Genomic DNA, 22,626 nt, shown 5'->3' on the forward strand with positions numbered 1-22,626 from the left:
AAAATAACACCCAACAAAAACGAACAAAACAACACCCGCCTAAGAAAGACCATTTTCCACTAATTGAAAAAGAAGATTTAACTGATAAAATAAATTTATCAGGACCACAAACAAATGATTCAAAATACACAATAAATCAAGTTTTTGACCTTCACGACCCACTTGATACAATACCCTTATCTAAATTAGAAATCGAAAACATTTTTCTCCCCCCAACAGAAACGATTACAATTTCAACACTGAAACAATATCAAAATCTTGACCCGATAATTAGACAACTAAAATCATGGCACAAATATAAAACTAAACCTGTCAAGGCAGATTCAACCATTCTAGGAAACAAAACACTCCTCCGATACTTTCGCAAATTTAACAACACAACAATTAACGAAAATACAGACCTTTTAGAGTATAACCTGAATGAATCTACAGTTCCCTGTCTCCCTTTAAGTTTGATTCTTATAGCTTTTAATATTTCACATACACAAAATATTAAAGGACACTCTGGATCAGAAAAAACATATTCAAATTTTATACAAAATTTTTACTTCCCAAATGCACCAATTTGGATAAAAGTACTATGCAATGATTGTATAGTATGTCAACTAAATAAACCTTACCCAAATCAAAAACAAATAGCACAAAAACAAGATTTTAAAGGACAAAGTTTGTACTTTAATCATCGTATCTCATTTGATACCAAAGGACCAATTTCACCCTCATCCGAAGGAAACTCCTACATTATGGTAATTGTTGACGCATTTACACATTATGTAGCACTTAACCCAGTACCACATTGTAACGCTTATTACGCTTACACAACACTCTATGAACACTGGATAGCAAAATTCGGACTACCAGAAATTTTAGTTACAGACAACGGTACAGAATTCATAAATAATGAAATTATCACACTATGTCATTTATACAACATTAAACACAAACCACGTACATCTCATGCACCTTGGACAAACGGCTTAGTCGAAGGTATGAACCGTTCATTACAAGAATATCTTAGATGTATCATCAACGGAAATGAAACAAAATATACCGAATGGTCAGCAGATGTAAAATTATTTCCCTTAGCATATAATTCACAAATTACGACAACTTTAGGAATGTCACCATACGAAATGGTTTTTAACCAAAAGCCACGCAAACCAATAATGTTTACAGCAAATTCTCATAAAAACGCACAAGGTTATTGTCAACCAAATAAAGACTCAATTTGTTATAACCTACCTTTACATACACACGATGAAGATCATTTTCATCACCCACAAATTCTTAAACTAGCCTCCGGTACACACACCGAATGGATTCTAAATAGAGATAAAAAACACAATGAAATTTATCAAAAAATAACAAAAAAGTTATTACAAAGACAAAACATTAATGAACAAATCAATTCACGTTTTACACCAGCCTCCGATTTAAAAATTGGAACATTTGTTTTAATACCTAATTTTAATACTCAAAAAGGAATTTCTAAAAAATTACAACCCCTTCGAAAAGGACCATACCAAATAATTGCAAAACCCACTGATGTCACATATAAAATTACCGACTCAAACAAAAAAGAAATCGTTCAACATCGAAACAACCTATTACCTTATTACCCAAAAGAATACGCACTCCGCGAATTAACTCAATTATATTCTTTCACAGGATTAAAAATCATTCAAAATGAACCACATCTGAAAAACACAGAACAAAATGATAACCCCACCGAAAATCAAAACACAAAACCAACCGCCACCAAAATCAATACACAAAACCATAAAGAATCTCCAAAACAAAGAAAAAATAGAAAAATGACCGAACAAATAATACCCCAAGAACAAATCGACAAATCAGAAAATAGAAAAACAACAAGACTCCGAAATCAACCACGTAAAAACTATAAAATATTCATCCCCCAATCTAAAATTTTAAAGAAAGTGGAATTTCAAAAGTAATTTTAACATTATACTTCACTATCTTGAAACCTTCGAAACATTTTTCATTTACATTTTTCAAAATAACATGCTGACAAGTACGTAATAATTCTAGTTCAAAATAAACCAATAGGATTCATCCAATCCGTCACTTTCTCTAACTCAAACTAAGACCAATTAGACGAATCATATAGAACTCCAGGCACATCTATAACTATAACTTTACGACCTCGAGGTCAAAAATAAGCAAACCACTCCAACTTGACAACTAAAATAAATATCACCATAATACCGTACCCCTCCCTTATCTAATAACCCAAAGATCAACAATATTTCCCCAACTCAGACCACGAATACCCCCAAAGCAAATTTGTTAACTTAGCCTAAAGTAACAAAATGAACATTTTAATTAGCCTAAAGTATAAAAATCTCACCATACCCCGGATCATTTGACAAACAAAAATAAAGAAAAAGACGACCTCCCAGTCACCATGAAAATTGCCCCCAACAATTTTTTACAAAACTCAACCCACTTGTCAAAAAACTAATAAATAATCCGACCACACTTGAAAATCGCCTCAAACAGCAAAAAATATTCGACCAAGAGATCATTTCTCAAATGCTCTTCTCTCAATCAGTTACTCAAATACTCATAAATTTTAAACATTTTTTTACAATACTTGAAACCTTTATAATATTTCTTTTTGATATACTTGAATCTTTTCTAATAATCATAATCATTTTTTGTAACATTTTTTTAATTTTCTACACTATACTCGAACTATTCCTCCAACTTTCCAAAACCCTTGATTACATCCACAGGTACGAGTCATATAACTTGTCTAAATGATACGAACAATTTTCAGTAGAACCGATATTTTTTTATTGTTTGTAATTTTCATAACATTTTTATCATCCCTCATTTTGACAATATGTAAATGTATAAAGAAAGCAATCCTCACATTTGCCCTAGCAACAATCCTTCTAATTCTTTTTTTGGAAGAATATTATAATAAACACAAAATTTCTCACTAAAGTAATAATTCAAAAAACTATCAAAAATTGCTACCCAAAAGTCACAAAGTCAGTCTTCACCGACATCATCCCAAGATAACCAAACACCACCTTCAATTACTCAAAATCCTCAAACATCTACACGAATTTCTTTTCAAGACAATCCATACACTTTTGAAGAACGACATGCTCGTTTATCAGAACCACTAGAACCAGTTCAACGACAAGCACCTCTAAGCGAACCAACATATAACCTATACCCAACACTACCACAAGAACTAAGTAGAATAAGAAATCCTAGTCAAAACCAAAATACAGTCGAAATAAATAGACAAATTATACATCCTCGACGAAACAGAAATTTTCAAACTCCCCGAGTTCATTTTGATATACCTCAATCCCCATCACAAAACACTCCAGAAAACCCCATTGGCATATTACCAGAAACCCCTACGCTTCTTTCACAACGTAGCACCTCAAGCCTACCATCAGATTACTTAGGTTCAACACCAACATCTGAGCAAATACGTGAAAATCCTTTCAACCCCACAAACCAAACATCACGATTTCCATATTGGACTACACATTCATTTACACAAGGTGAACCAAATTTAGTCAATGACCCCATAGATATTTCTACGGATACAACAACATCCTCATCACTACCAGAAACATTATCACTACCATCAACACCATCAATAAGCCAGATTTCACCACCACCTTTTAACTTAAATTTTCCAAATAATCTCGACGCCAGATATCGAGAACAATCATCAATAAATATTCCTTTAAGACTAGATTGGAATACATTTACAGCACCTCCACCACTATTTGGACAACATCAAGAAAGTAACCGCCTTCATAACTGGGCACTTAATAGATTACAATATCGCCAAGATATTCACAACGATATCCGTGATCACAATATTCAAATACTCCAACAAAACAGTTTACAATTAAAATTTGAAATCACAGTTAAGTTAAATAATATTACCCAACATCCCTACCCATTAAATCCACCTAACATAACAGCTCAATCACTACCACCACCGTTTATAACTACTGAAGTAATATACAAATACGACAGATATACCAAAAACACAATTGGCTACATTACATTTTATAATCCATACTCAGGATTATCATACACATGTATATTCTAAAATTATTAATTTTTCTCCAACTCCTTTTTCTAGTAATCTCAAATCAAAACATAAACCCTTCTCCTCGTACAGGACCACAAGATTTATTAGTAACACATTACGATTGTGAAGAAAATGAACAAAAAACACTACATAAATATGCAATAAATCAAGTATCACAATGTGAAACAGAACCACAAGCTATAGAAACCACAGATGTAATAGCAACACTCTATTCAAAAGCCCGAGCAACAACAGTTACAGGTTATAAATTCACAGCAACATTTTCCGAAAAGAAAGTACATTGTTCACAAGTCTCGAACGGAAACAAAAACCGACTTGACCATGAATCATTCTATCAAAGTAATATAGACCCTTTTTTACATCTCAATCCCGACGATTGTAAAAATGAATTACTTAGACTAAACATCACACGAAATAAAAACTCCCAAAGAAAGTTAGTTAATTTTCAAGTTTTTCCAGACTCTGTACATCAATCACAACTTGAAAGACACCAAGGACATATAAAACTAGACGAAAAATACCCGTATAACGGCGCACACGGACGATTAACCTATGACCTACACGATAAACATTGGATACCACACATTGGTATAAATAACCCATCAAACTGCAAAGCAGACACAAAAAATAAAGGATACCAAGAAATAATGTTTTTTGATTGGAAAATACAACTCGAAAAAATACAACTAACACGAGATTTATCAGATAATACAATGATCTATCAAGGAATCCGATTACCTTGTAAAAATGATCAAGGTTATTGCGACCCTACAACGAGAACACAAGCAACAATTGTTTGGTTCCCCGAAGATACATGTACAACATTTCAAGTAGCAAAAATACACGCTCGTATGATAAAATTTCACGAAAAATATTTTATACAATCAATTCCATATGAACAAGTCCATCCATCACGAAAACTAAGTTCTAATTTTAGAAACATAGACAATATAGAAAATAAATTGACACGTTTTCAAATATACCAAGAAACAGAACTTGCATGTAAATACAGGAATCCACTTCACAAAACACAATACTCTGAAATATTAGTTGAATACGAAAAAGGATTCGACATGACCACTGGAAAAGTAAAAATCGACCCATATGCCACAGGTCATCCTCTAAACGAAGGAACATCCTATATACCAGTTAATTTTGAAAAAAGCAACGGACAACCTGGTGGACATCTAAAACCCCATGACACCAGAAGCACACGCTTACAAGAATTATCACTAATGAATACTACATATTTCGGTAATATCCACTATGATATTCATTTAGATATGAAACTAGATTATACAATTAGCCGAATTTTTCAAGAAATGTCACTCTCCGAATTAGAAACACTACACCAACTATGCGAATTAGAACGAACACAAATATTACAATCACTTGCACTAGCAGTATTAAAAATACCCTATGCAGGATACTTATTATCTGGAAATAGATCAAATTTTTTAGACTATGAAGGAAACATCTTATGGTTTTATACTTGTACTAAAAAAACATCACCACTATACGTTTTTGAAGATAAACGATGTTATAAAAGAATCCCTATCTTTTACAAGAATAAAGTACATTTCGTGGATACACTTTCACGAAGAACCTATTTCTGGGATACCGCAGTCCCATGTGGATCAGAAAACAGCCACAATGTAGTACAACTAAACCCTGATGAAAATAAATATTATCTTCTCACTCCATATCCCACATTAATGCAATCACTCAAAAAATTTTCACCAGAAAGCATTCGCGCTATTGCTCGAAACCCAAATATAGACTTACAATCAATAGGAATCTATTCAAAATCAGATATTCAACATCACATTAGAACACAACAATTCCAAGAATTATTAACACAAATGGACACTATACAAAGACAATCAATAGACCAAAATTTACGCAAACTTGCGGAAACCGCAGGATTTGCCGATATCTACACGCAAGACTATAGCGGATATTTTAAAGACATTAAAGATTATATATATCTAAACGGTGAAAAATACCGTCCCCAAGATATATCACCAATTAACATTTTTAGCTTTGTTACACTCAAAAATGAGATCCTCGATTTTCTAGGATGGCCCTACTACATCTTAGAAAAATTGACTATTTTATACGCAATGTTTAACTTTATTGGATTTCTTTTCTCACTTTTAAAAGGAATCTACAACACATGTGCTATACACACACAAGTAAACAGACAAGCAAGCGTAGCACGCATACTCTTTGCAGGATTTTTTGGAATCTTTTCTACATCTATAAACAAAATTCTTTTAGACGCACAAATAAAAGAATATAACACAAAAATAGCAACACGACAAAGTACATACGACGAAGAACATAACAATGTAGACATAACGCCAACGGCACCACAATTACCACCCCTACCAAATAACCATCCACTATCCCTAGTCCCACGAAATTTTCGAAATTTAGCCATCACACATAATCCAAATTTTCGACTCACCACATTACAAAGTCCCATCCAACATATAATGACACACCAGTCACAAGATGATAATACTTATGAACAAATTATTGAACAACCCCATACCACCGCTTTTCAGTCTCAAAATAATCATTTTTTTAGCCCACGATGAGCCGCCAACTTGGATCACTACACCGATCAAATTCCCACCCAACCAATCTTACCTCTCCAATCCCAATAATACCACTTTTTGCTTTTCCGCCACCCGATTTTTCACCTAGTAATGTAACATCAGGCATGAATTCCGACACTAATTCACACATCTCAGTTTTATATTCCATCTCACAACTCAATAACCCGAATATTGAAACCCCCGATGAATTTGCCGACTCAGAACCATCCCCATCCAATAATTTTCATAACTCTTCTAATTTTTCTCAACCCCCTTTTCAAACCATATTATCCAATAACCCTGACCCAATCACTCCCACACCCTCTTATGCTTCCCAAGTTACCCCAACCTACTCCTCATACCATTCTGACCAATCATCTCCAGACACCCCCCGAATCTCCCCAGAGCTAGATAATTTTATTACCCTTCAACAACAACCCTACCACCTTAATACCCCAACCATAAACCAAATCTCCTCCACAATAAATTCATCCAACCCCCCTACCCCTACACCCTCTTCAAATTATACTGAATCATTAGCACCATCATCCACATCAACTGAATCTTCACTCAACACTAATAGAGCTTACCGCACTTTTAAAAGAAAGTTCCCCAACCATCCTTTCCCAGCAAAACCAGGAACAGCCCGTGAATACATCAACCACCCCAAGCATACTAACACAAAAGAATTTTTAGCCATCACCTTACCCTCATTCCCACAATACACCTTAAACACCCCCCACGACACTAACGAAACACGCAACTTTGTAGATGAATACGTTTTAATGCCCACTCTCTCTTGGACCTCATATTATCATTTTACTAACCCTCTTTGCTTACCTTTATCTAACACTCACATCGATATAGAGCGAAATACGGACATGCTATATCGACTCACTACACCACTAACCGCTAGACAATTTACTTACGTTGGATATAAAAAATCACTAAAAACACACACTGCACCTAGAGCTAACGAATATACACTCGAATACTATGATCACAACATCATCAGAGCTAACCAAGATCAATTCTTAGACGACGATCGCTTCGCTAATCCACAAATTACCGAGAAATTTTTCATCAAGACACCATATATATTTACACTAAACATCTTCGATCGAAAGTTTGATCACATTATTTCAGAAGCACTAACAGACACACAAGCATACGAAAGTTTTAAAGAACGCTTCCAACTATTTTCACTAACCTTTCATTTCCTTGCACCACACGAAAGAGATTTACACTGCTCACACGATATTATGTTGCGCACTAAACAAACCCACACATATAGTTATTATCGCTTCATCCAAAATCACTTTGACCTACACACACCCTCTAGACAACCACACCATCGTTTTCAATTCATTAATTCCAAATACACTTCACCATTTTTCCTGAATTTCACATATTGTATTAAAGACACTAACCTCCATGGTATTCTTCGTAATTATGATCCCATAACCCAAATGTACATCTTCTGTCCCATCACCAAGACCTTCAACGCCGAAGAATCCCGACCCTTCCTTATCCCGCACGAGTTTGTACAACCTATAGAAATCCCAATTTTAGAATTCATCCACAACACTAAATTCAATCACAAATTATATAATCTAATCCAAAACACACCTTATGAGTTTGCAGTTGGCACTGAAGAACTAACCACTATCAAGGCACTCCAATTGCTTTGGCCACTGCTTCAGACTAAAAATATCATCCGCATCTTAGCTAAACTACTAACAACTTCAGAACTAATTCACGACATCTTCCCCCACGGTTTTTTCCCCGACGACTAACAGGTAAGTATGAATTAAATGAATATTACTAACTAATTAAAATATTAAAAAACTCACCATACTTTATTCATGTTTTCTTTAGATTTTTAGCCTTCATCTGACGATCACCTACAAAAACCACAAAAGACAAATAGAAAAACAGATTTCAAAAACTCTATTAATCTCTTACACTTATAGATTTATAAATTTAATACCAATGCAGTAAATTCATTTCTAAAATTTTCCCCACAAGCAGTAAATCTAATTATAATGAAAATTTGTAACTTAAAATTCCCCCATAACTAGCAGTAAATTTCCAAATTCTATGCAGTAAATTAATAAAATGCAATTGCAGTACTAACCTTTTGATATTCTCATTTATTCGCACAGAAATTCTATCCACACTCGCACAGCTCGCCCACGAAGAATTGTTTAAAATAATGAATTTCAGTTTCAAGTTTTCACACTCAACAACTCTAACATATAATAACATGTTTCAAACTTTCCTTTAACCCGGTTGGAAAGGAATCATATATTAAACAAAACTAACCAACGCAGCTTACTAAATACCACAAATCATAGAATAACAGCATGACTAAGAAAAGGAAACCAACGGTACCCAAACCGGATTAACCCAGTTTAAAACTGGATAATTTATTCTTTTGAAGACTATTATAAAGTCTAAGAAAGAAATAATAAAACACAAAAAAGTCGAAAGACAAACCCATACCACGAACAATTTACTTTTTGGAAAAAGGACATAACCAACAAGACATAAGAAAAACCACAACAAACCCAACATAAAACGTTGTCACATAACAGGACCCCTCACAAAAACCGCATGAAATCATACTCCCATTCCTGAGCATGCTCTATAGCCGGCCTAACCCACCGCGCTACATCCACGCTTTGTGACCACACCTCTATTTTTAATAAGAGCTACTCAAGTGTGAGTAACTCTTCAAAATAACCGAACTAAAACAAAAAGCTTTTGTGAAAACAACTAACTAAAATCATAATTAAAAAATATTAAACTAATAAATGTTTTATAAAATGTAAATTACATTATGCAATACATAGATCAGAATACAACACCAAGGACGAACATCTAAAGACAAAACGACCCCACTATACTCGAGAGAGAATGACCAACCACAATCGATATGCCACTCACAATCACAACTCAAAGGATTTAGAGTACGACTTGACTTCGCAGAAAAGGACTTCATTGAACTAGACCAATGACCACCTCAATGTTCAAGTATACGTACAGATCCGAGTAACCAGGCATCCCCTCCACGCACAATCTCCACGCCATTCCCAAACTAGATCAGACACAAAAGAAGTTCTCCACGCAGAACAGAAAAACCTGACATAGCCAACCATTCTGAAATCAGATTTGAGTTTGTTGCGAAGACTTAGTCGTTGTCACTAGAAGACACAACGTCTTATGTCTCTAACTCCAGCTTCCTGGAACTTCTTTAACAAAAAGGAAACAGAAGAAATAAGATGTTCGCCAAACACAAACTTCCATCATCCATCCTTCGAATTGCAGAAGAACTATTCTAAAAAACTTTGTAAAACCCGGATGGGTGGAACCTGATCTAAACTACATTTTATGATTGGATAATTTAGATATTTTATCAATGTAAAGTATTTAATATTAACCAATCATGATCCATCTAACTAACAACCCACTTATTTGTAAGTGCTGAAGTTATTTGTAATTTTAGCACCAGAGAGATTTGAATTTAACTTAGAAATTAGTTGGACTCTCCCGAGCACTTCAGCAGCCGCAATAAACCAGTATACCCTAGATCTATTGAGCCTAGCAGAGACTAGTTAAACAACCTGAGACTAGATAGTATAAGAGTAAGATTAGGATCGGTATTAGACTAAGAAGTTGCACGAATCTATCCGGCCGAAAATAAGATAGCGTGACGAGCAGACGGTGTACCCTATCCGAAATTACTCTATGAGTTAACCAACTCGGTCATAACTCAAAGCGAATTAGGCTACTAGAAGAAAGTCAGCGCATTTCGGCGAAAACTTGCGTGCAAGTTGCGTGAAAACTGAGTACATGCTTGAGTTATTTTTTGGCTGAGCAAACGCTGGTCGAAATGCAAATCAAGTTTTTAATGTCAAATTTGTAAAATTATGCATTTCAAGTTTTTTCAATTTATTATTTTTTTTCAATAAATTCATGTTTAAAAACTTTGATGGGTTCTGTAATAAAACACTCTTCTTTTTCTGTGTAATATCACTCAAATAAAAAAAATGGTTGACCTAAATCATGTCGACTAATTCATAAAAAGATATTGAGTATCAATTCCCACATTTTTGGTCGTCTAATTTGCTTGTGGGCTATTTTAGTAGGCCCTTGTTTCCACATGACTGAGAGTTCGACAAAAATAAATCAAACAATTGGTATTTAAGCTCAATGTATATCGGTTACATGTCAGTATTTAGACAGCCGCGTATTCATACTGGTCAGTATTTAGACAAATACTGTTTCAACCAATCAGAATCGAGACAAAGAAGAAATTTATAAATAATTATTACTTATTTTGGATTATTTATGTATTTTCTCGATTCTGATTGGTTCATACAGTATTTGTCTAAATACTGACCAGTATGAATACGCGGCTGTCTAAATACTGGCTGCACTCCATGTATATCTTTCTCCCGGGTTGACTAAAAACGCTACTCATACCTTTTACACTTTTCATATGTGGAAAAATGCTAACTAAACACTGTTCATGCAATTCCACACGCAAGTACAGAAAAGCGAATGAAAAGTCTATGATTGTGATTTTTTATATATATGGAAATTTTATGCCGAGCATTTTCCCATAAACCAAAAAAAAACTAATTTTTAAAATTTAATTTCCTAATATTTTTGGAATGTGTTCGTGACCGAACACAAGTGACAAAAACCAGGGTTTTCTCAAAATAAGAATCACCTAATGCACTTTAATGCATTGGAAACGACCTGAATTAAATAAAAATTTTCTTACACAAATTACACATGAAATCATCAAATTTTGATGATTATTTTCAAAATTTGAATTTTTAATTTATAAGAAAGTGATCAAGGCATGCAAAAACATGTCATAGAGAATAAATAGGAGTTTTTAGCGTTTTTGAAACTTTATGCACACTAAAAAAAATTGCATGTAAAATAAAAAAAAACTAATTTTCGGGGCTATTTCAAAAATTACTTAGACAAAACTTAGTGCAGCCATCAAAAAAATAATAGCCATACAATTTCCAAATATGGAAGGAAATTATAGGGTTAGGATTTTTTGTCAAAAAAGTTTTTCTTTTTTAAAAGATACACCCAGATACGAAAAACCAACTTTTATACCAAAGCAAGAAAAAAAAGCTCTTTGAAAGGTCGATGACACCATTTTAGCAAAATGTATAAAATTTAAAATTTGTATGATTAGTTTTTTTTTCATAGACTAAGGTTTTGTAACTGTATGATTAGCATTCTTGGTCTATGGAAGTCAACCCCGGCTTACACGCAATTTCAATTTTACACTAGCGTTTTATTAATTCTCTTGCTCAATACGGAAATGATTAGATTCAACTATAATCAAAACAGCAACCCATTTCGATTTTTTCTTTAGTGTTACCGGCCAAAAGTACAAAAGTTTATTCGAGTTTCCCCCATTCACCAACAGGTCTGTTGAAATAAATGAATTTAGCTCAGAAAAGATCCCAATTTTTTGTATATCAGAAATTATTTTAATTACCTCTTCTTTCAAAAAACACAAGAAAGTTTACTTTACCCTTGATTTAAACGACGACTTATTTACAAAAATAACTTTTAAAAAACAAATTGTGAGTTTTCTACAAGGAAACTGTTTTTCTCAGATCACTGTGTTTTTTTTGTGGGTTTTTTTGAAGATGAACTCAGAATCTACAAGTCCCAAAAAAACCTGATTGTCGTGATAAGTTTGTTAAATAGACATGATAATAAAGACACGCATCAGTATTTACCAGACCAGGCTACATTAGCAAGAAGACATGACAAGAAAATTTGCAAACGATCAAAGAACGATTGAACAGCGACTATTTGAAGAAAAATTGAAGTACGATACAAAAAACAATTAAGAAAATTGTCACAATTTGAAGAGATTGAAAAATGAAACGGTTGAAAATAATTATTTGAATTGAGAGTTATTCCCAAGCCGTCTATACAAAACGTTTATTTGACAATTGATTTATTTGAAACGACATAAATTGCCTAGCCGATTATTCGAAACAATTATTTGACGAGAATTTTATTTGAAACGGGAGATATTGCCTAGCCGATGGTTTGAATCAATTACTTGAAACGTTTGACGACTATCCGAAAGCAGAGCCTTAACAGTTTTAATCAGCTAAGTCACTTCAAATTATGCAATTGTGCTCAAGTGCCCTGAATGACGTTCCCCAAGAAAAATGCATACCTTACAATTTAATTTACGGGAAAACATGCTTATCATACAGTTTTCACTGCAAAAAGTGAGTGACATTTTTTTTTCGGTCAAATTTTTTTTTCGAAAGTTCTTTTAAGACAGCTTAAAATTTAACCAAAGCAAATTGGTTGCATTTTGGTTTTGAGAGCAAAATGATTTGAAAAAGAAATTGTTTCTGAGCAAAAAAAAAACGCTTATCAAACAATTTGATATACGAAAATTGTAAAACAAAAATGAATTTTCTAAAGAAAACACATAATTTTGATGTGAGATTTTAAAAACCCTTTTTTAATTGCGAACTTGTTTATGTGCTCAAATATACATTTTACAAAAAAATTGCATGCAAAAATTGACATTTTCTGCCTATAATATAGTCCAGGTTGAGTTTTCGAGCCAAAAATTGTTTTTGATGAACACAACTATTTTTTTGTTTTTGTTTGCCAAGATAACTATGAATATATAATACAGGCCTCTTTTTTCAACTACCAAATCTTTCAAAGTAAAGTTTTCATAGATTTTATTGGTAAATAATTCTGTGTGAACAAGTTAACAATCCCACATTGCTAATATCACCAAGTTTAGCTTATCTTCGTAACTGCCAGTTTCACGCTGGGTTTTGTTATGACAAAAATCCTTTTTTTGTTTCGGAAGAGTTATTGTTCCATTTTTATTTATGGAAAAATTGGTTTTTCACTATTTCATAACTTTCTAAAAAAAGCTAATCATGCAATTGATAGTACTAAAAGTTGCGTTTGCTTTTTTCATTAACTTTTTTCCGGTAAAATTTTTTTGGCAAAAGTATCTTCAGACATTTTATTTAACATATTATGTACCCTCTGAGGGTATCGATCTGCTCAAAATGAAATCGATCTGCCTGCTACATTGCATGTTTTGGCAATTCAAAAACTCATCAAATCAGTGAATCACATTTATCAAAAGAGTTTGTCGCGAAAAGAAAAAAAAACAGATTTAAACGCCTTTATAAAGTAAAAACGATCTTATTTTTACGGACATCCAAAAGAAAATTTATTGCGATTTATGCAGAAAAAAGAACTTAATTGCCTTCATATGGCCGAAAAATGGTTTTTGAGAGACCATGAAGCGTTTTTGTTGATGTTGAAAGAATCCGTTTTCAAGTATAATGGAGTTTGTTGCCCAAGTTGGCATCACATTATCAACTGACAACTTTTTTGGCAACTTTTTGTATCGTTTTTCCGACTTTCAAAGAAAGTGACCGAACTTTTCTCGCGGTGACTCTTTTCTCCAGACAAGTTCCGACTTTTTAACTAGCGGTTTTGACAGCATTGTGTTTTTTATCAGCCAAAAGATTTTGATATCTTGAGCTCAGATTTAAAAAATGTTTCACTTGTGATTTTTATTCGTTCAGTTATAAGGGTTTGATGGCTGCCAATTTGGCACATTTGGCACATTAACGTTTAATATATCTTGTTAATAACGCATAAGCGGTAATTAAACCCGTCTTATATATTGATATAAATTGGTTGAAGACGGCTGTTTATCGAAATTGCTACGTTAATAGGAGCGAAGTTCATCATTCTTATTTTATATGGCGTGCGGGTATCTAGAAATCTCAAAGAACTGCAATTTGTTTATTGCAAGCAATGCTCGTTGGGCCTAGAAAAAGGCAGTCAGAACATTCAGGGTATCGCAGTCTGGTTTTATCTATGTAATCAACTTTACCCGGAACCTTCGATGCGGGCAACCAACTTTTTTTTTCAACTAGTTTCTTTGACCATCCGTCAAAATTGCATCCCTGTCCTTCAAATTACTCTAAAAAAATCCAGTAAAAACATAATGACAATTTCCGTTAATTCCATAAGTTGAAAACCAAAAGTAGAATATTTTTTGTCTCGTGACGTCAGTTTTTGTCATACCTGAAAAGTCTCGGTTTTTCTGAACAACTCAGCAACTCGATTGTTTGCCGAGGTGTTCAAAATCGCTTATCATGCACTTTTCATGCAAATCCATGAGTACAGAAAATTACATGAAAGGTCTATAATCAGTTTTTATATATCGTAACTGTATGACTAGTATTTTTCCATAAACCAAATTTTTGATTTTTGGAAATTTACCATCCAGTAGAGTCATCACAGGTTTGACCATCCTTCAATTTTAATGATTTGGAAACGTCATGAATTGTCTTAGATTTATTTTACACAAATAATATAAGGAAAGTATCAAACTTTTAAATTTTGGCAAAATTTTCAAAAATGATCTTTTTAGAGAGATTTTTTAATTGATGATGCGTTGAACGAGGCATACAAACACATGCCATACAAACTAAATAAACGTTTTTGAAAAAAAAAAGTTATGCAACTATTGTGCATCCAGGACTACGTTATTCAAGCAAAAAATTAATTTTTGCATGCAAATTTTTTCGGAAATTGTTTATTTCAGTACAAGTTTCGGGTACAAAAAAAGCAAAAGAAATTGGGGCCATTTCAAAATTTTATAGAAAAATTTTTTGCTGTCGCCATTGAAAAAATGCGAGTCATAGAATTTCCATATATGGAAATTGAATGACTAGCATTTTTTAGACAAAAAAAAATTCTTTGTTAATTATGACGATACACTGACTCATATGTCAAAACAAGAAAAATGTTCTTCGAAAATTCGATGAGTCCATTTCAGCAAAATGTATGAAAGTTGAATGAGAAGTAGACTTTGTTTTTTTTTGAATTTCATGCTTTTTTTTTATCTATGGAGGTCAACCCGTGTGTTTTGTTTCCTGCGTTCTTAAAGATGTAAATAGCACTTCATTTCTTCGAAGAAAAAAAAACAGTTTGATTTTCTTGAATTATATACAAGACTATGTAAACATACAATATTGACAATGGACGTACAATTATTCAATAAATTCTAGACAAAAATTTTGGTGTGGGTTATCAACATCAAGTACATAAAATAGACTTCTACTCAGAGAGCTCGCCGAGCATTTTCCGAAAAAAAAATAACCTAATCGCTTCATCCGTTGTTTAAAGTTTACACCAATAGTATGACCTTCTATTAACTGATTGATATTCCGATTAAATATCTGGGATTTTTGGCGATCAAATTGTTTGGGGGGAGGGGGGTTTGATTATTAAATTTGGAATGGTTATTTTGACAGTAGACTTTAAAGTGTATCTTCTTGTGGCATTAAATGATGCCACTCAGTTTGAGGTCGTTTCAAATTCTCAATCATGTTGTTCCACTGCCTCTCAGCCGCCTCGGAGTCCGGTTCGATCCCCAGCCGGACCGATCCTATTTCGTCATTTGATCCAAGCAAGTCGTAATCTTTTACAATTAATAACAAATCTACAAGAGGAATTTTAGTCGGTGGGATTTTGAAGGAAAAGATTGTGTTGAAATATGGGTTCAAAGTGCATTTTTTGATCGCTGTCTTGTCTTTGTAGATGATTTTGTCTCGGATTTTTAAAATAATTTTGACGTAGGGGTCCGCTTTTCCATTCCAATCCATAGATTTGAGATTTCTGCATTCGATAATTGTGACACTTAGTTTCGAGGTCGTCGGGTTGTATCTCAAAGACATGCAAACTTCGCCTATGACAGTTTAGTTAAAACAAAAAAACATCGGAAGCATCTTTTAACTTTATTTAAAAAAAAAACATTATTTCCATGAGTCGATTATTTATTAGGAAAAGAAAATTGAGCTCTGTTGTGGGTTCGTCTACAGTAGCGGAATTAGGGTGGGATGACTTTCAAATTCAATCCGGTTATTGCTTTTCAAATACATATGTCATGCTGTTCAAAGAATAAAGAATCCGCAACCCCCTTTCATACTTTTACCCGACATATATTTTTGATCGTATGTCGCGTGAAAGCTTTTCAAGGCCTCTTTTACCGCAAAACACACAAATATAAAGGACAGATCAATACTTTTGTTGGATACAAAAAATTTAAGGTGAAAGTTTTCAAACCTAGGGGATCGTCCAAGGCGGGATTGTAAGCGTACATAGGAACAGAGGCGAATCCGAGTCTCAACTCGTCCTTCAATAACTCCACTATTCCATCCCCTATCGGCATGTCTCGGAGGAATTTGTGGTGTTGATACAGTCTGAGTAAGATCCTACATTTGTCCAGATCATCGACCAGACATTTGAAATTGAACGTCTGAAACAAAGGAAACGTTTTAGGGATGGTCAGCTAAAAAGGAGCACCTTAAAATAGTACCAAATCGGGATACTTTAAATGCAACACCTCCCTCCCCCCCCCCCCCCCATAATTAAGCCCCGGAAACCGGAAAAAAGTACAGTTGGTTGATTTGATTTTGACAAATATATTCAACTTTCTGATTGTTAAAAATAGGTCCAAAAACGACCTTTCTTGTGTCGAAATTTGGTTTTAAAAAGCCAAAAGTCAGAAAAAGTTATTGAAGAAATTACCGAATCCTTCTTTTGCCCAAATCGTGGACACATCGCAGAACATCTAACAAGACAAAGTTAGGCTGTCAAAAAATTACCTTGTTTTCTTCCATAACTAAACCTTTTTTCAATAGGAGTTAAGTCTTATTTTTGATTTCAATAACATTTTGTGCCTTCAATAATAACTAAAAAGTCTAATTGAAAAATGTAAAATCGTTCCGATAATTTATTTTTGTCGGGTTGAGGTAAGGGGGGGGGGGGGTTGGTTTAATTGTTCTCCGTGGGAGACTTTATGGTGAAAAACACATTCAACCATGAAGAGAACAATAAACGAACTGTTAAGTTCTCTTTGGAAAACATAAATTTATTTATGTTGTGCACCTACGACCTATATAAGTTTTTCAAGTTGTTTTTTTTTCTAGACCGGGCAAGGCTGCCTTGTCCTCGCAAGCAACGAGCTCAGATATTGATGGGTCTCGAACCACGGACCTCTCAACTCAAAGCGGAGACCTATATAGTCACTTGCCAATCCCTTCCTAATATTGCTTAATGTTTAAGCTCAGGGGTGAATTTCGGACCTGATCATCCGAAGCATTTTCCCTTTGCTACTTTTACTTGATGTTCTATTTTAGGCGACCAATGCTAAAGTTTTTTAAAAGAGAGACTCTTGGGTTAATTTCAAAGGAGAGCTCGCGCAAAAAAAAAAACAATTTTTAGTTCAAAATTCTCAAAAAAGTGAATAATTTTATAAGACTTTTTATAGTCTTGCGGGAGAGCTAGAAAAACCATTTGTTCAACGTAAAATAAAATCCACTTTTGAAAACCAGACTTTTGTTGATTACTTTTTGAAACCCCCTCCCCTCAATAAAGTCTCTTTTAGATATGACCCTAAACAGTATATATTTATCACCTGGTTGAACTGTGGGTTGAGTGTTTTGGTGACTATTTTGGTCTCGTGCTGCTGGTCCATTTCTGGCACGAGATACACCCGCATGTAAGTGGCGAACTCCTTCATGTCCACGTCCTGCTTGTTAGACAGGGTGATATTCTTCACCTGAAATACATGCACTCTTTAAATTACTATTTCTAAAAAGCAAAAGTTTTTAAATGTAGTCATGTAAATCGAAATAATGATCGATAATAATAGTTATCATAAAATTAATCCTAATAATCATATTAATCATTTTAATAATCAGAACCAAAATCGTAATCAAATTCATTATATTCGCAATTATTGATAAAATAATGAATAGGTCTTAGAGTACGGCTTGTTTTACAACCATAGATTGATACGATTCGTTATTCACCAAGCTTCGACGTTAAACGGACGCTGAAGGTCGGAAAGTGATTGTTAATTCAAAGTCGATAACTTGGATTCGTAAGCTTCATTCCTGGATTTGCCGTTCCTTTTAGAACCACAGTAGATCCTGCAGTTTACTTTCAGAACCCTTCTCATTAAAATGTCAAGTTTTTAAATGCTGCAACTAGTAGCAAGATTCAGAAAAAGAGGGGGAGTCTTTCTTTTTATCCAACTTTATTCAACTTTATCCTTTTTCCAATTTTATACAACTTCCTCTATTGACAACCATCTTAATCAACCATTACGACTCCACGCCCGGTGACATTGGTAATGGTTTGAATTCCAATGTAATTGTCGCCTAAGTCTATCATTTTATCAAAATAAATTCAAACCGTCATGGATTTGAATCGGACAGGAATGTGTGAAACACGCTATGGTGCTTTTGATCAATCAGCCAAAAACCTGCCAAAAATGTTTCGAACCAATTTAACTTAATTTTAAATTGATTTTGATTTGATGCAAATCGAACAACAATGTACATTTGGTAAAAATTTTAAATCGATTTAAGTGTATAAAAATTCAAACTAAATTGATTTGGATGGAATTTTTATTCACAAAATATATACGAATCTTACTTACGTCCATCCAAATTTTACAAAATTTCTATTAAATCTCCTTAAAAGACACCTGAGCAGATCAACTTTGGAGTCTAACAACTCCATTTCAAATCGTTTTATTGAAAAAACTATGTACAAAATCAAAAAAATTGGTTAATTTATGTCAGATTTTGAGCTCAAAAACATGCAACTAAATTGTAGAAAAACCATCAGATTAAATCAAAGTTTGTGCAAAAATCAAGAAAAGGGTAGATATATTTATAACAAATTTTGATCTCAAAATATGCAGCGAAATCATAGAATATTATCAATACAGGCATAAATGGCGTTTCAAATCATTCCAATTTAGAAAAATAGTTTAAAATTTGAAAGTTATGATGATTTTTAATACTGCTACCAGACGCGAAGCAAATGTGAGCAAATGCAACACAAACTTAAAACTGATGAAAAAAAATTGATTTGAAAAACAATCAGTCTAAATTGATATAAATCCGTTTCAATTCCACTAAAAACAAAAACAAAAAAAAACGGAAAAAGGATTCAAAATCAGTTTTGGATCATTTTTTGCTGGGATTTAATATGAATTTTGAATGATGCTAAATTGATTCAAATCAACCCCAGTCTTTGTCTATTCAATCGTCACCTTTTTTCATACTCAAACTGATCTCAGTGAAGCGATATATATATTAAAAATTGCTTAAATTTAGGTGAAACTCCTTTGTAAATTCAGCAGTTGAACAGTGCAATTTTTTCATTTAATGAAGACAAAGTTTTTATCGGTCGCATCGTTAGTCTCAATAACGACAAAACTACCCGAGCACAGAAATTTGGTCATTTTCTTCAGCAGTCTCAGAGATTTTAATGCGAAATGAGGGTTTTTTTTAAAAGAAGTCACAAAAAGAGCAAAAATGGGGTTTATCGCTGAATTCCAGAACAAACAAAAGTAGTTTTTTGTTCTGAATTTTGTTCTGAAGAAAGTGACAGAAAAATTGAGCTCGCGTGGTTTTTCCTCCAGACAATTTTATACCTCTTAACGAGCAACTTTCGACGCATTTTTATATCAGACGAAAAGCATTGTTGTCATGAACTCAAATTTAAAGTCAAACTTTTAGCCTAAAAGCTCAAACTGAGCTTTAAACTCAAAAGCAGTAAACTTTAAATGGTACTTCAGCTATGAATTTTTTTGTAAATTTATGGGGGAGTATAGATTAAAGTTTTTGCCAGTTTGGGCTATTTAACGCGCGAAAAATATCGTGATAATAATGCGTAGGCGGAGTTTGAATCCGTCTTATAAATCGCTTCAAACTGAAATAAGGCTTGCAAATTGAAATAGAACTTTGAAAAAAATGCTATATGCAAAGTATATCACTCTGTATTTTACACAATGTGTGGAAGATGATTTAAGAAAATAATTAAAACAGGGAATTTCTGATTAATTTTTTTTCATGAAACTTTCATGAATTTTTTTCAAAGCGAAAAAGTCATTTGAAAATAACAGGTTGTCGGAACTTTCTAAGCTTCGCCCTGAAACAAGCATTCTTGTTAGATTTTTGTGTAGAAATCATTTGATTCTGGAGTCTAGCTACATAAGCCTAAAACATTGAAAACATGTGTCCCTTAGGTTTTAGAAGCGAATAAGCACAATTTTGGCTTCTTTTGCAGAGCCAATATTGACCTCTTGCTGCACAGTTTTCAAACTTTGTGAAAACTGCTTTAAGCAACCAATAATTGCCATTTTTGATTGGCGAGCGGGCGCCAAATTTACACTGTTTTTTTTTTCAAATTAAACCATCCAAACTCTATCAAAGAACGGCGTTTTTGACATTAAAAAATTTTTCTGGAAGAATTTGGCCTATTAACTGAAGAATTGAGAATAACAGAAAATTGAGTTTGAAAGAGCCTATTTTTTTTTTTGAAAATCTGCCGCCTCGTGCATCAAATAATCGCGTTCTTCTGATACAGTCAATGTTAGCTGCAGCTGTGAATTTACCTGCAGGATCTCGATGTCCAGTTTGGCTTCCAAGTAGTTGTATTTGAGAATGTAATCCACAATGCCCAGTCTCTTTTTCCCCTTCATCCTTGTCTTATAGTTGTCCTATAACCAAAAAAGCACTTGCTTATTTTTTGCTATAACTGCTTTTCAAAGTATATTCAGTGTTTATCTCACCGAATTGTTCCATCGAAAGAAGATGGGTTAGCAAAACTATTCAAATGTTAGAACTTTTTGATGTTTTAATAGCTTTTTAGCGAAACGAAGTTTTTTGAAAATTTTATTCATTACATTGCAACTATGATTGGAAAGCCATTTTGTGATTGAATTTGATTTACATTGAGTTCGATATATAGATCTAGGTATACATTTTGTCGTGATGTTCTTTGTTTTAATTCAAACATTGACCAGTTGTTAATTGCAAAAAATGGAGTGGCTCTAAATTTTCATAACTAACCGACCTCTTTCAAAAAAAATTCAAGCAAATTTTTTTAAAGAAGAATTCTAAATGAATTGCGCACTAATATTTAGGTATTTAGTATTTTACTTATTTTCGAAATTTAATTGAACACATCAGATTGAAGAAACAGGAACTTACGTTTTTTCATCAAAAGCTCTTGTGTAAACACAACTTATAAGAGCATGTTAGTATTGAGATAGGAAAACCGAAATCAAACCTGTAGTGTCTTTTTTAGTTGTCTTTGTCTGTACCATCGGAAGAAAAAGAACCCCATGGCTGCCAGCAGAATAACCACAGCGGCTACTATTATTCCTCCAAAAATAAAGATACTATGCGAAGGACCCGAATCACCCGAGTTTTCATTTTGACCGCCAAGAGTCGAGTTTCCGCCATCCGTTTCATTCGAATTTGGCGCCAAGGTTGGTGTTGATGTTGTTGTTATTGGTACAATCGTAGTTCCTGAAGTTGTTCCGCTAATGGTGCTTTGCACATTGTTGTTATTATTGTTGTTGTTGTTGTTGTTGTTGTTTCTTTTCGATACGTTTGGGTTTTTGTTTCGTTTATTTAGGTTGTCGAAATTATGATATGTTTCGCGAGCTTCTGAAATTAAACTTCGATCTTGTCTTTTTTTCGTATTTTTGAACCCGTTTTTGTCAGATGTTCTTTTCCGTTTACTATCGGACCCACTTTTGAAAGCTCTTTTTTGCATATCTAGGGCACGGGAACAGATAACGTTTTTGGAAATTTAACCATACCAGAGAAGAACTTTTGATGTTAAGTTTGACTAAAAACAAGCAGAGTTCATTTGATATAAACGTTTAAAAGCTTTAAAGTTTATGTGCCTTGCTTTAATTAAAAACGTATTCTACGCTAACGTGGTTCATATTTGCTTTAACCATAGCTTTTGAATAGA

At 33.5% G+C, this 22,626-nt stretch overlaps 1 protein-coding gene across 1 annotated transcript; it reads right to left on the reverse strand.

Moving 5' to 3' along the window:
- Positions 1–15,774: 15,774 nt before the first annotated feature.
- On the reverse strand, positions 15,775–22,626 carry LOC134855257 (synaptotagmin 2-like). Its single transcript, XM_063871722.1, has 5 exons — positions 21,931–22,626; positions 21,254–21,358; positions 18,257–18,400; positions 16,903–17,095; positions 15,775–16,525 (listed from the first exon to the last, which is right to left on the reverse strand). Exons 1-5 carry the CDS (start codon positions 22,420–22,422, stop codon positions 16,098–16,100), a joined length of 1,362 nt encoding a protein of 453 aa, XP_063727792.1. The 5' UTR covers positions 22,423–22,626; the 3' UTR covers positions 15,775–16,097.

The sequence above is a fragment of the Symsagittifera roscoffensis genome, chromosome 10, assembly GCF_963678635.1.
Source record: "Symsagittifera roscoffensis chromosome 10, txSymRosc1.1, whole genome shotgun sequence".
NCBI lineage: Eukaryota > Metazoa > Xenacoelomorpha > Acoela > Convolutidae > Symsagittifera > Symsagittifera roscoffensis.

Bases quoted from the DNA above. Each gene is read 5' to 3' on its own strand.
- LOC134855257 (XM_063871722.1), bottom strand. From the start codon at position 22,422: ATGCAAAAAAGAGCTTTCAAAAGTGGGTCCGATAGTAAACGGAAAAGA. The intron at 18,401-21,253 runs GTAAATTCACAG...CATGTATTTCAG, and splicing joins TGGACATCGAGATCCTGCAG to GTGAAGAATATCACCCTGTC. The intron at 16,526-16,902 runs GTTTGAAAACTT...AAACTGTCATAG, and splicing joins CGCCTTGGACGATCCCCTAG to GCGAAGTTTGCATGTCTTTG.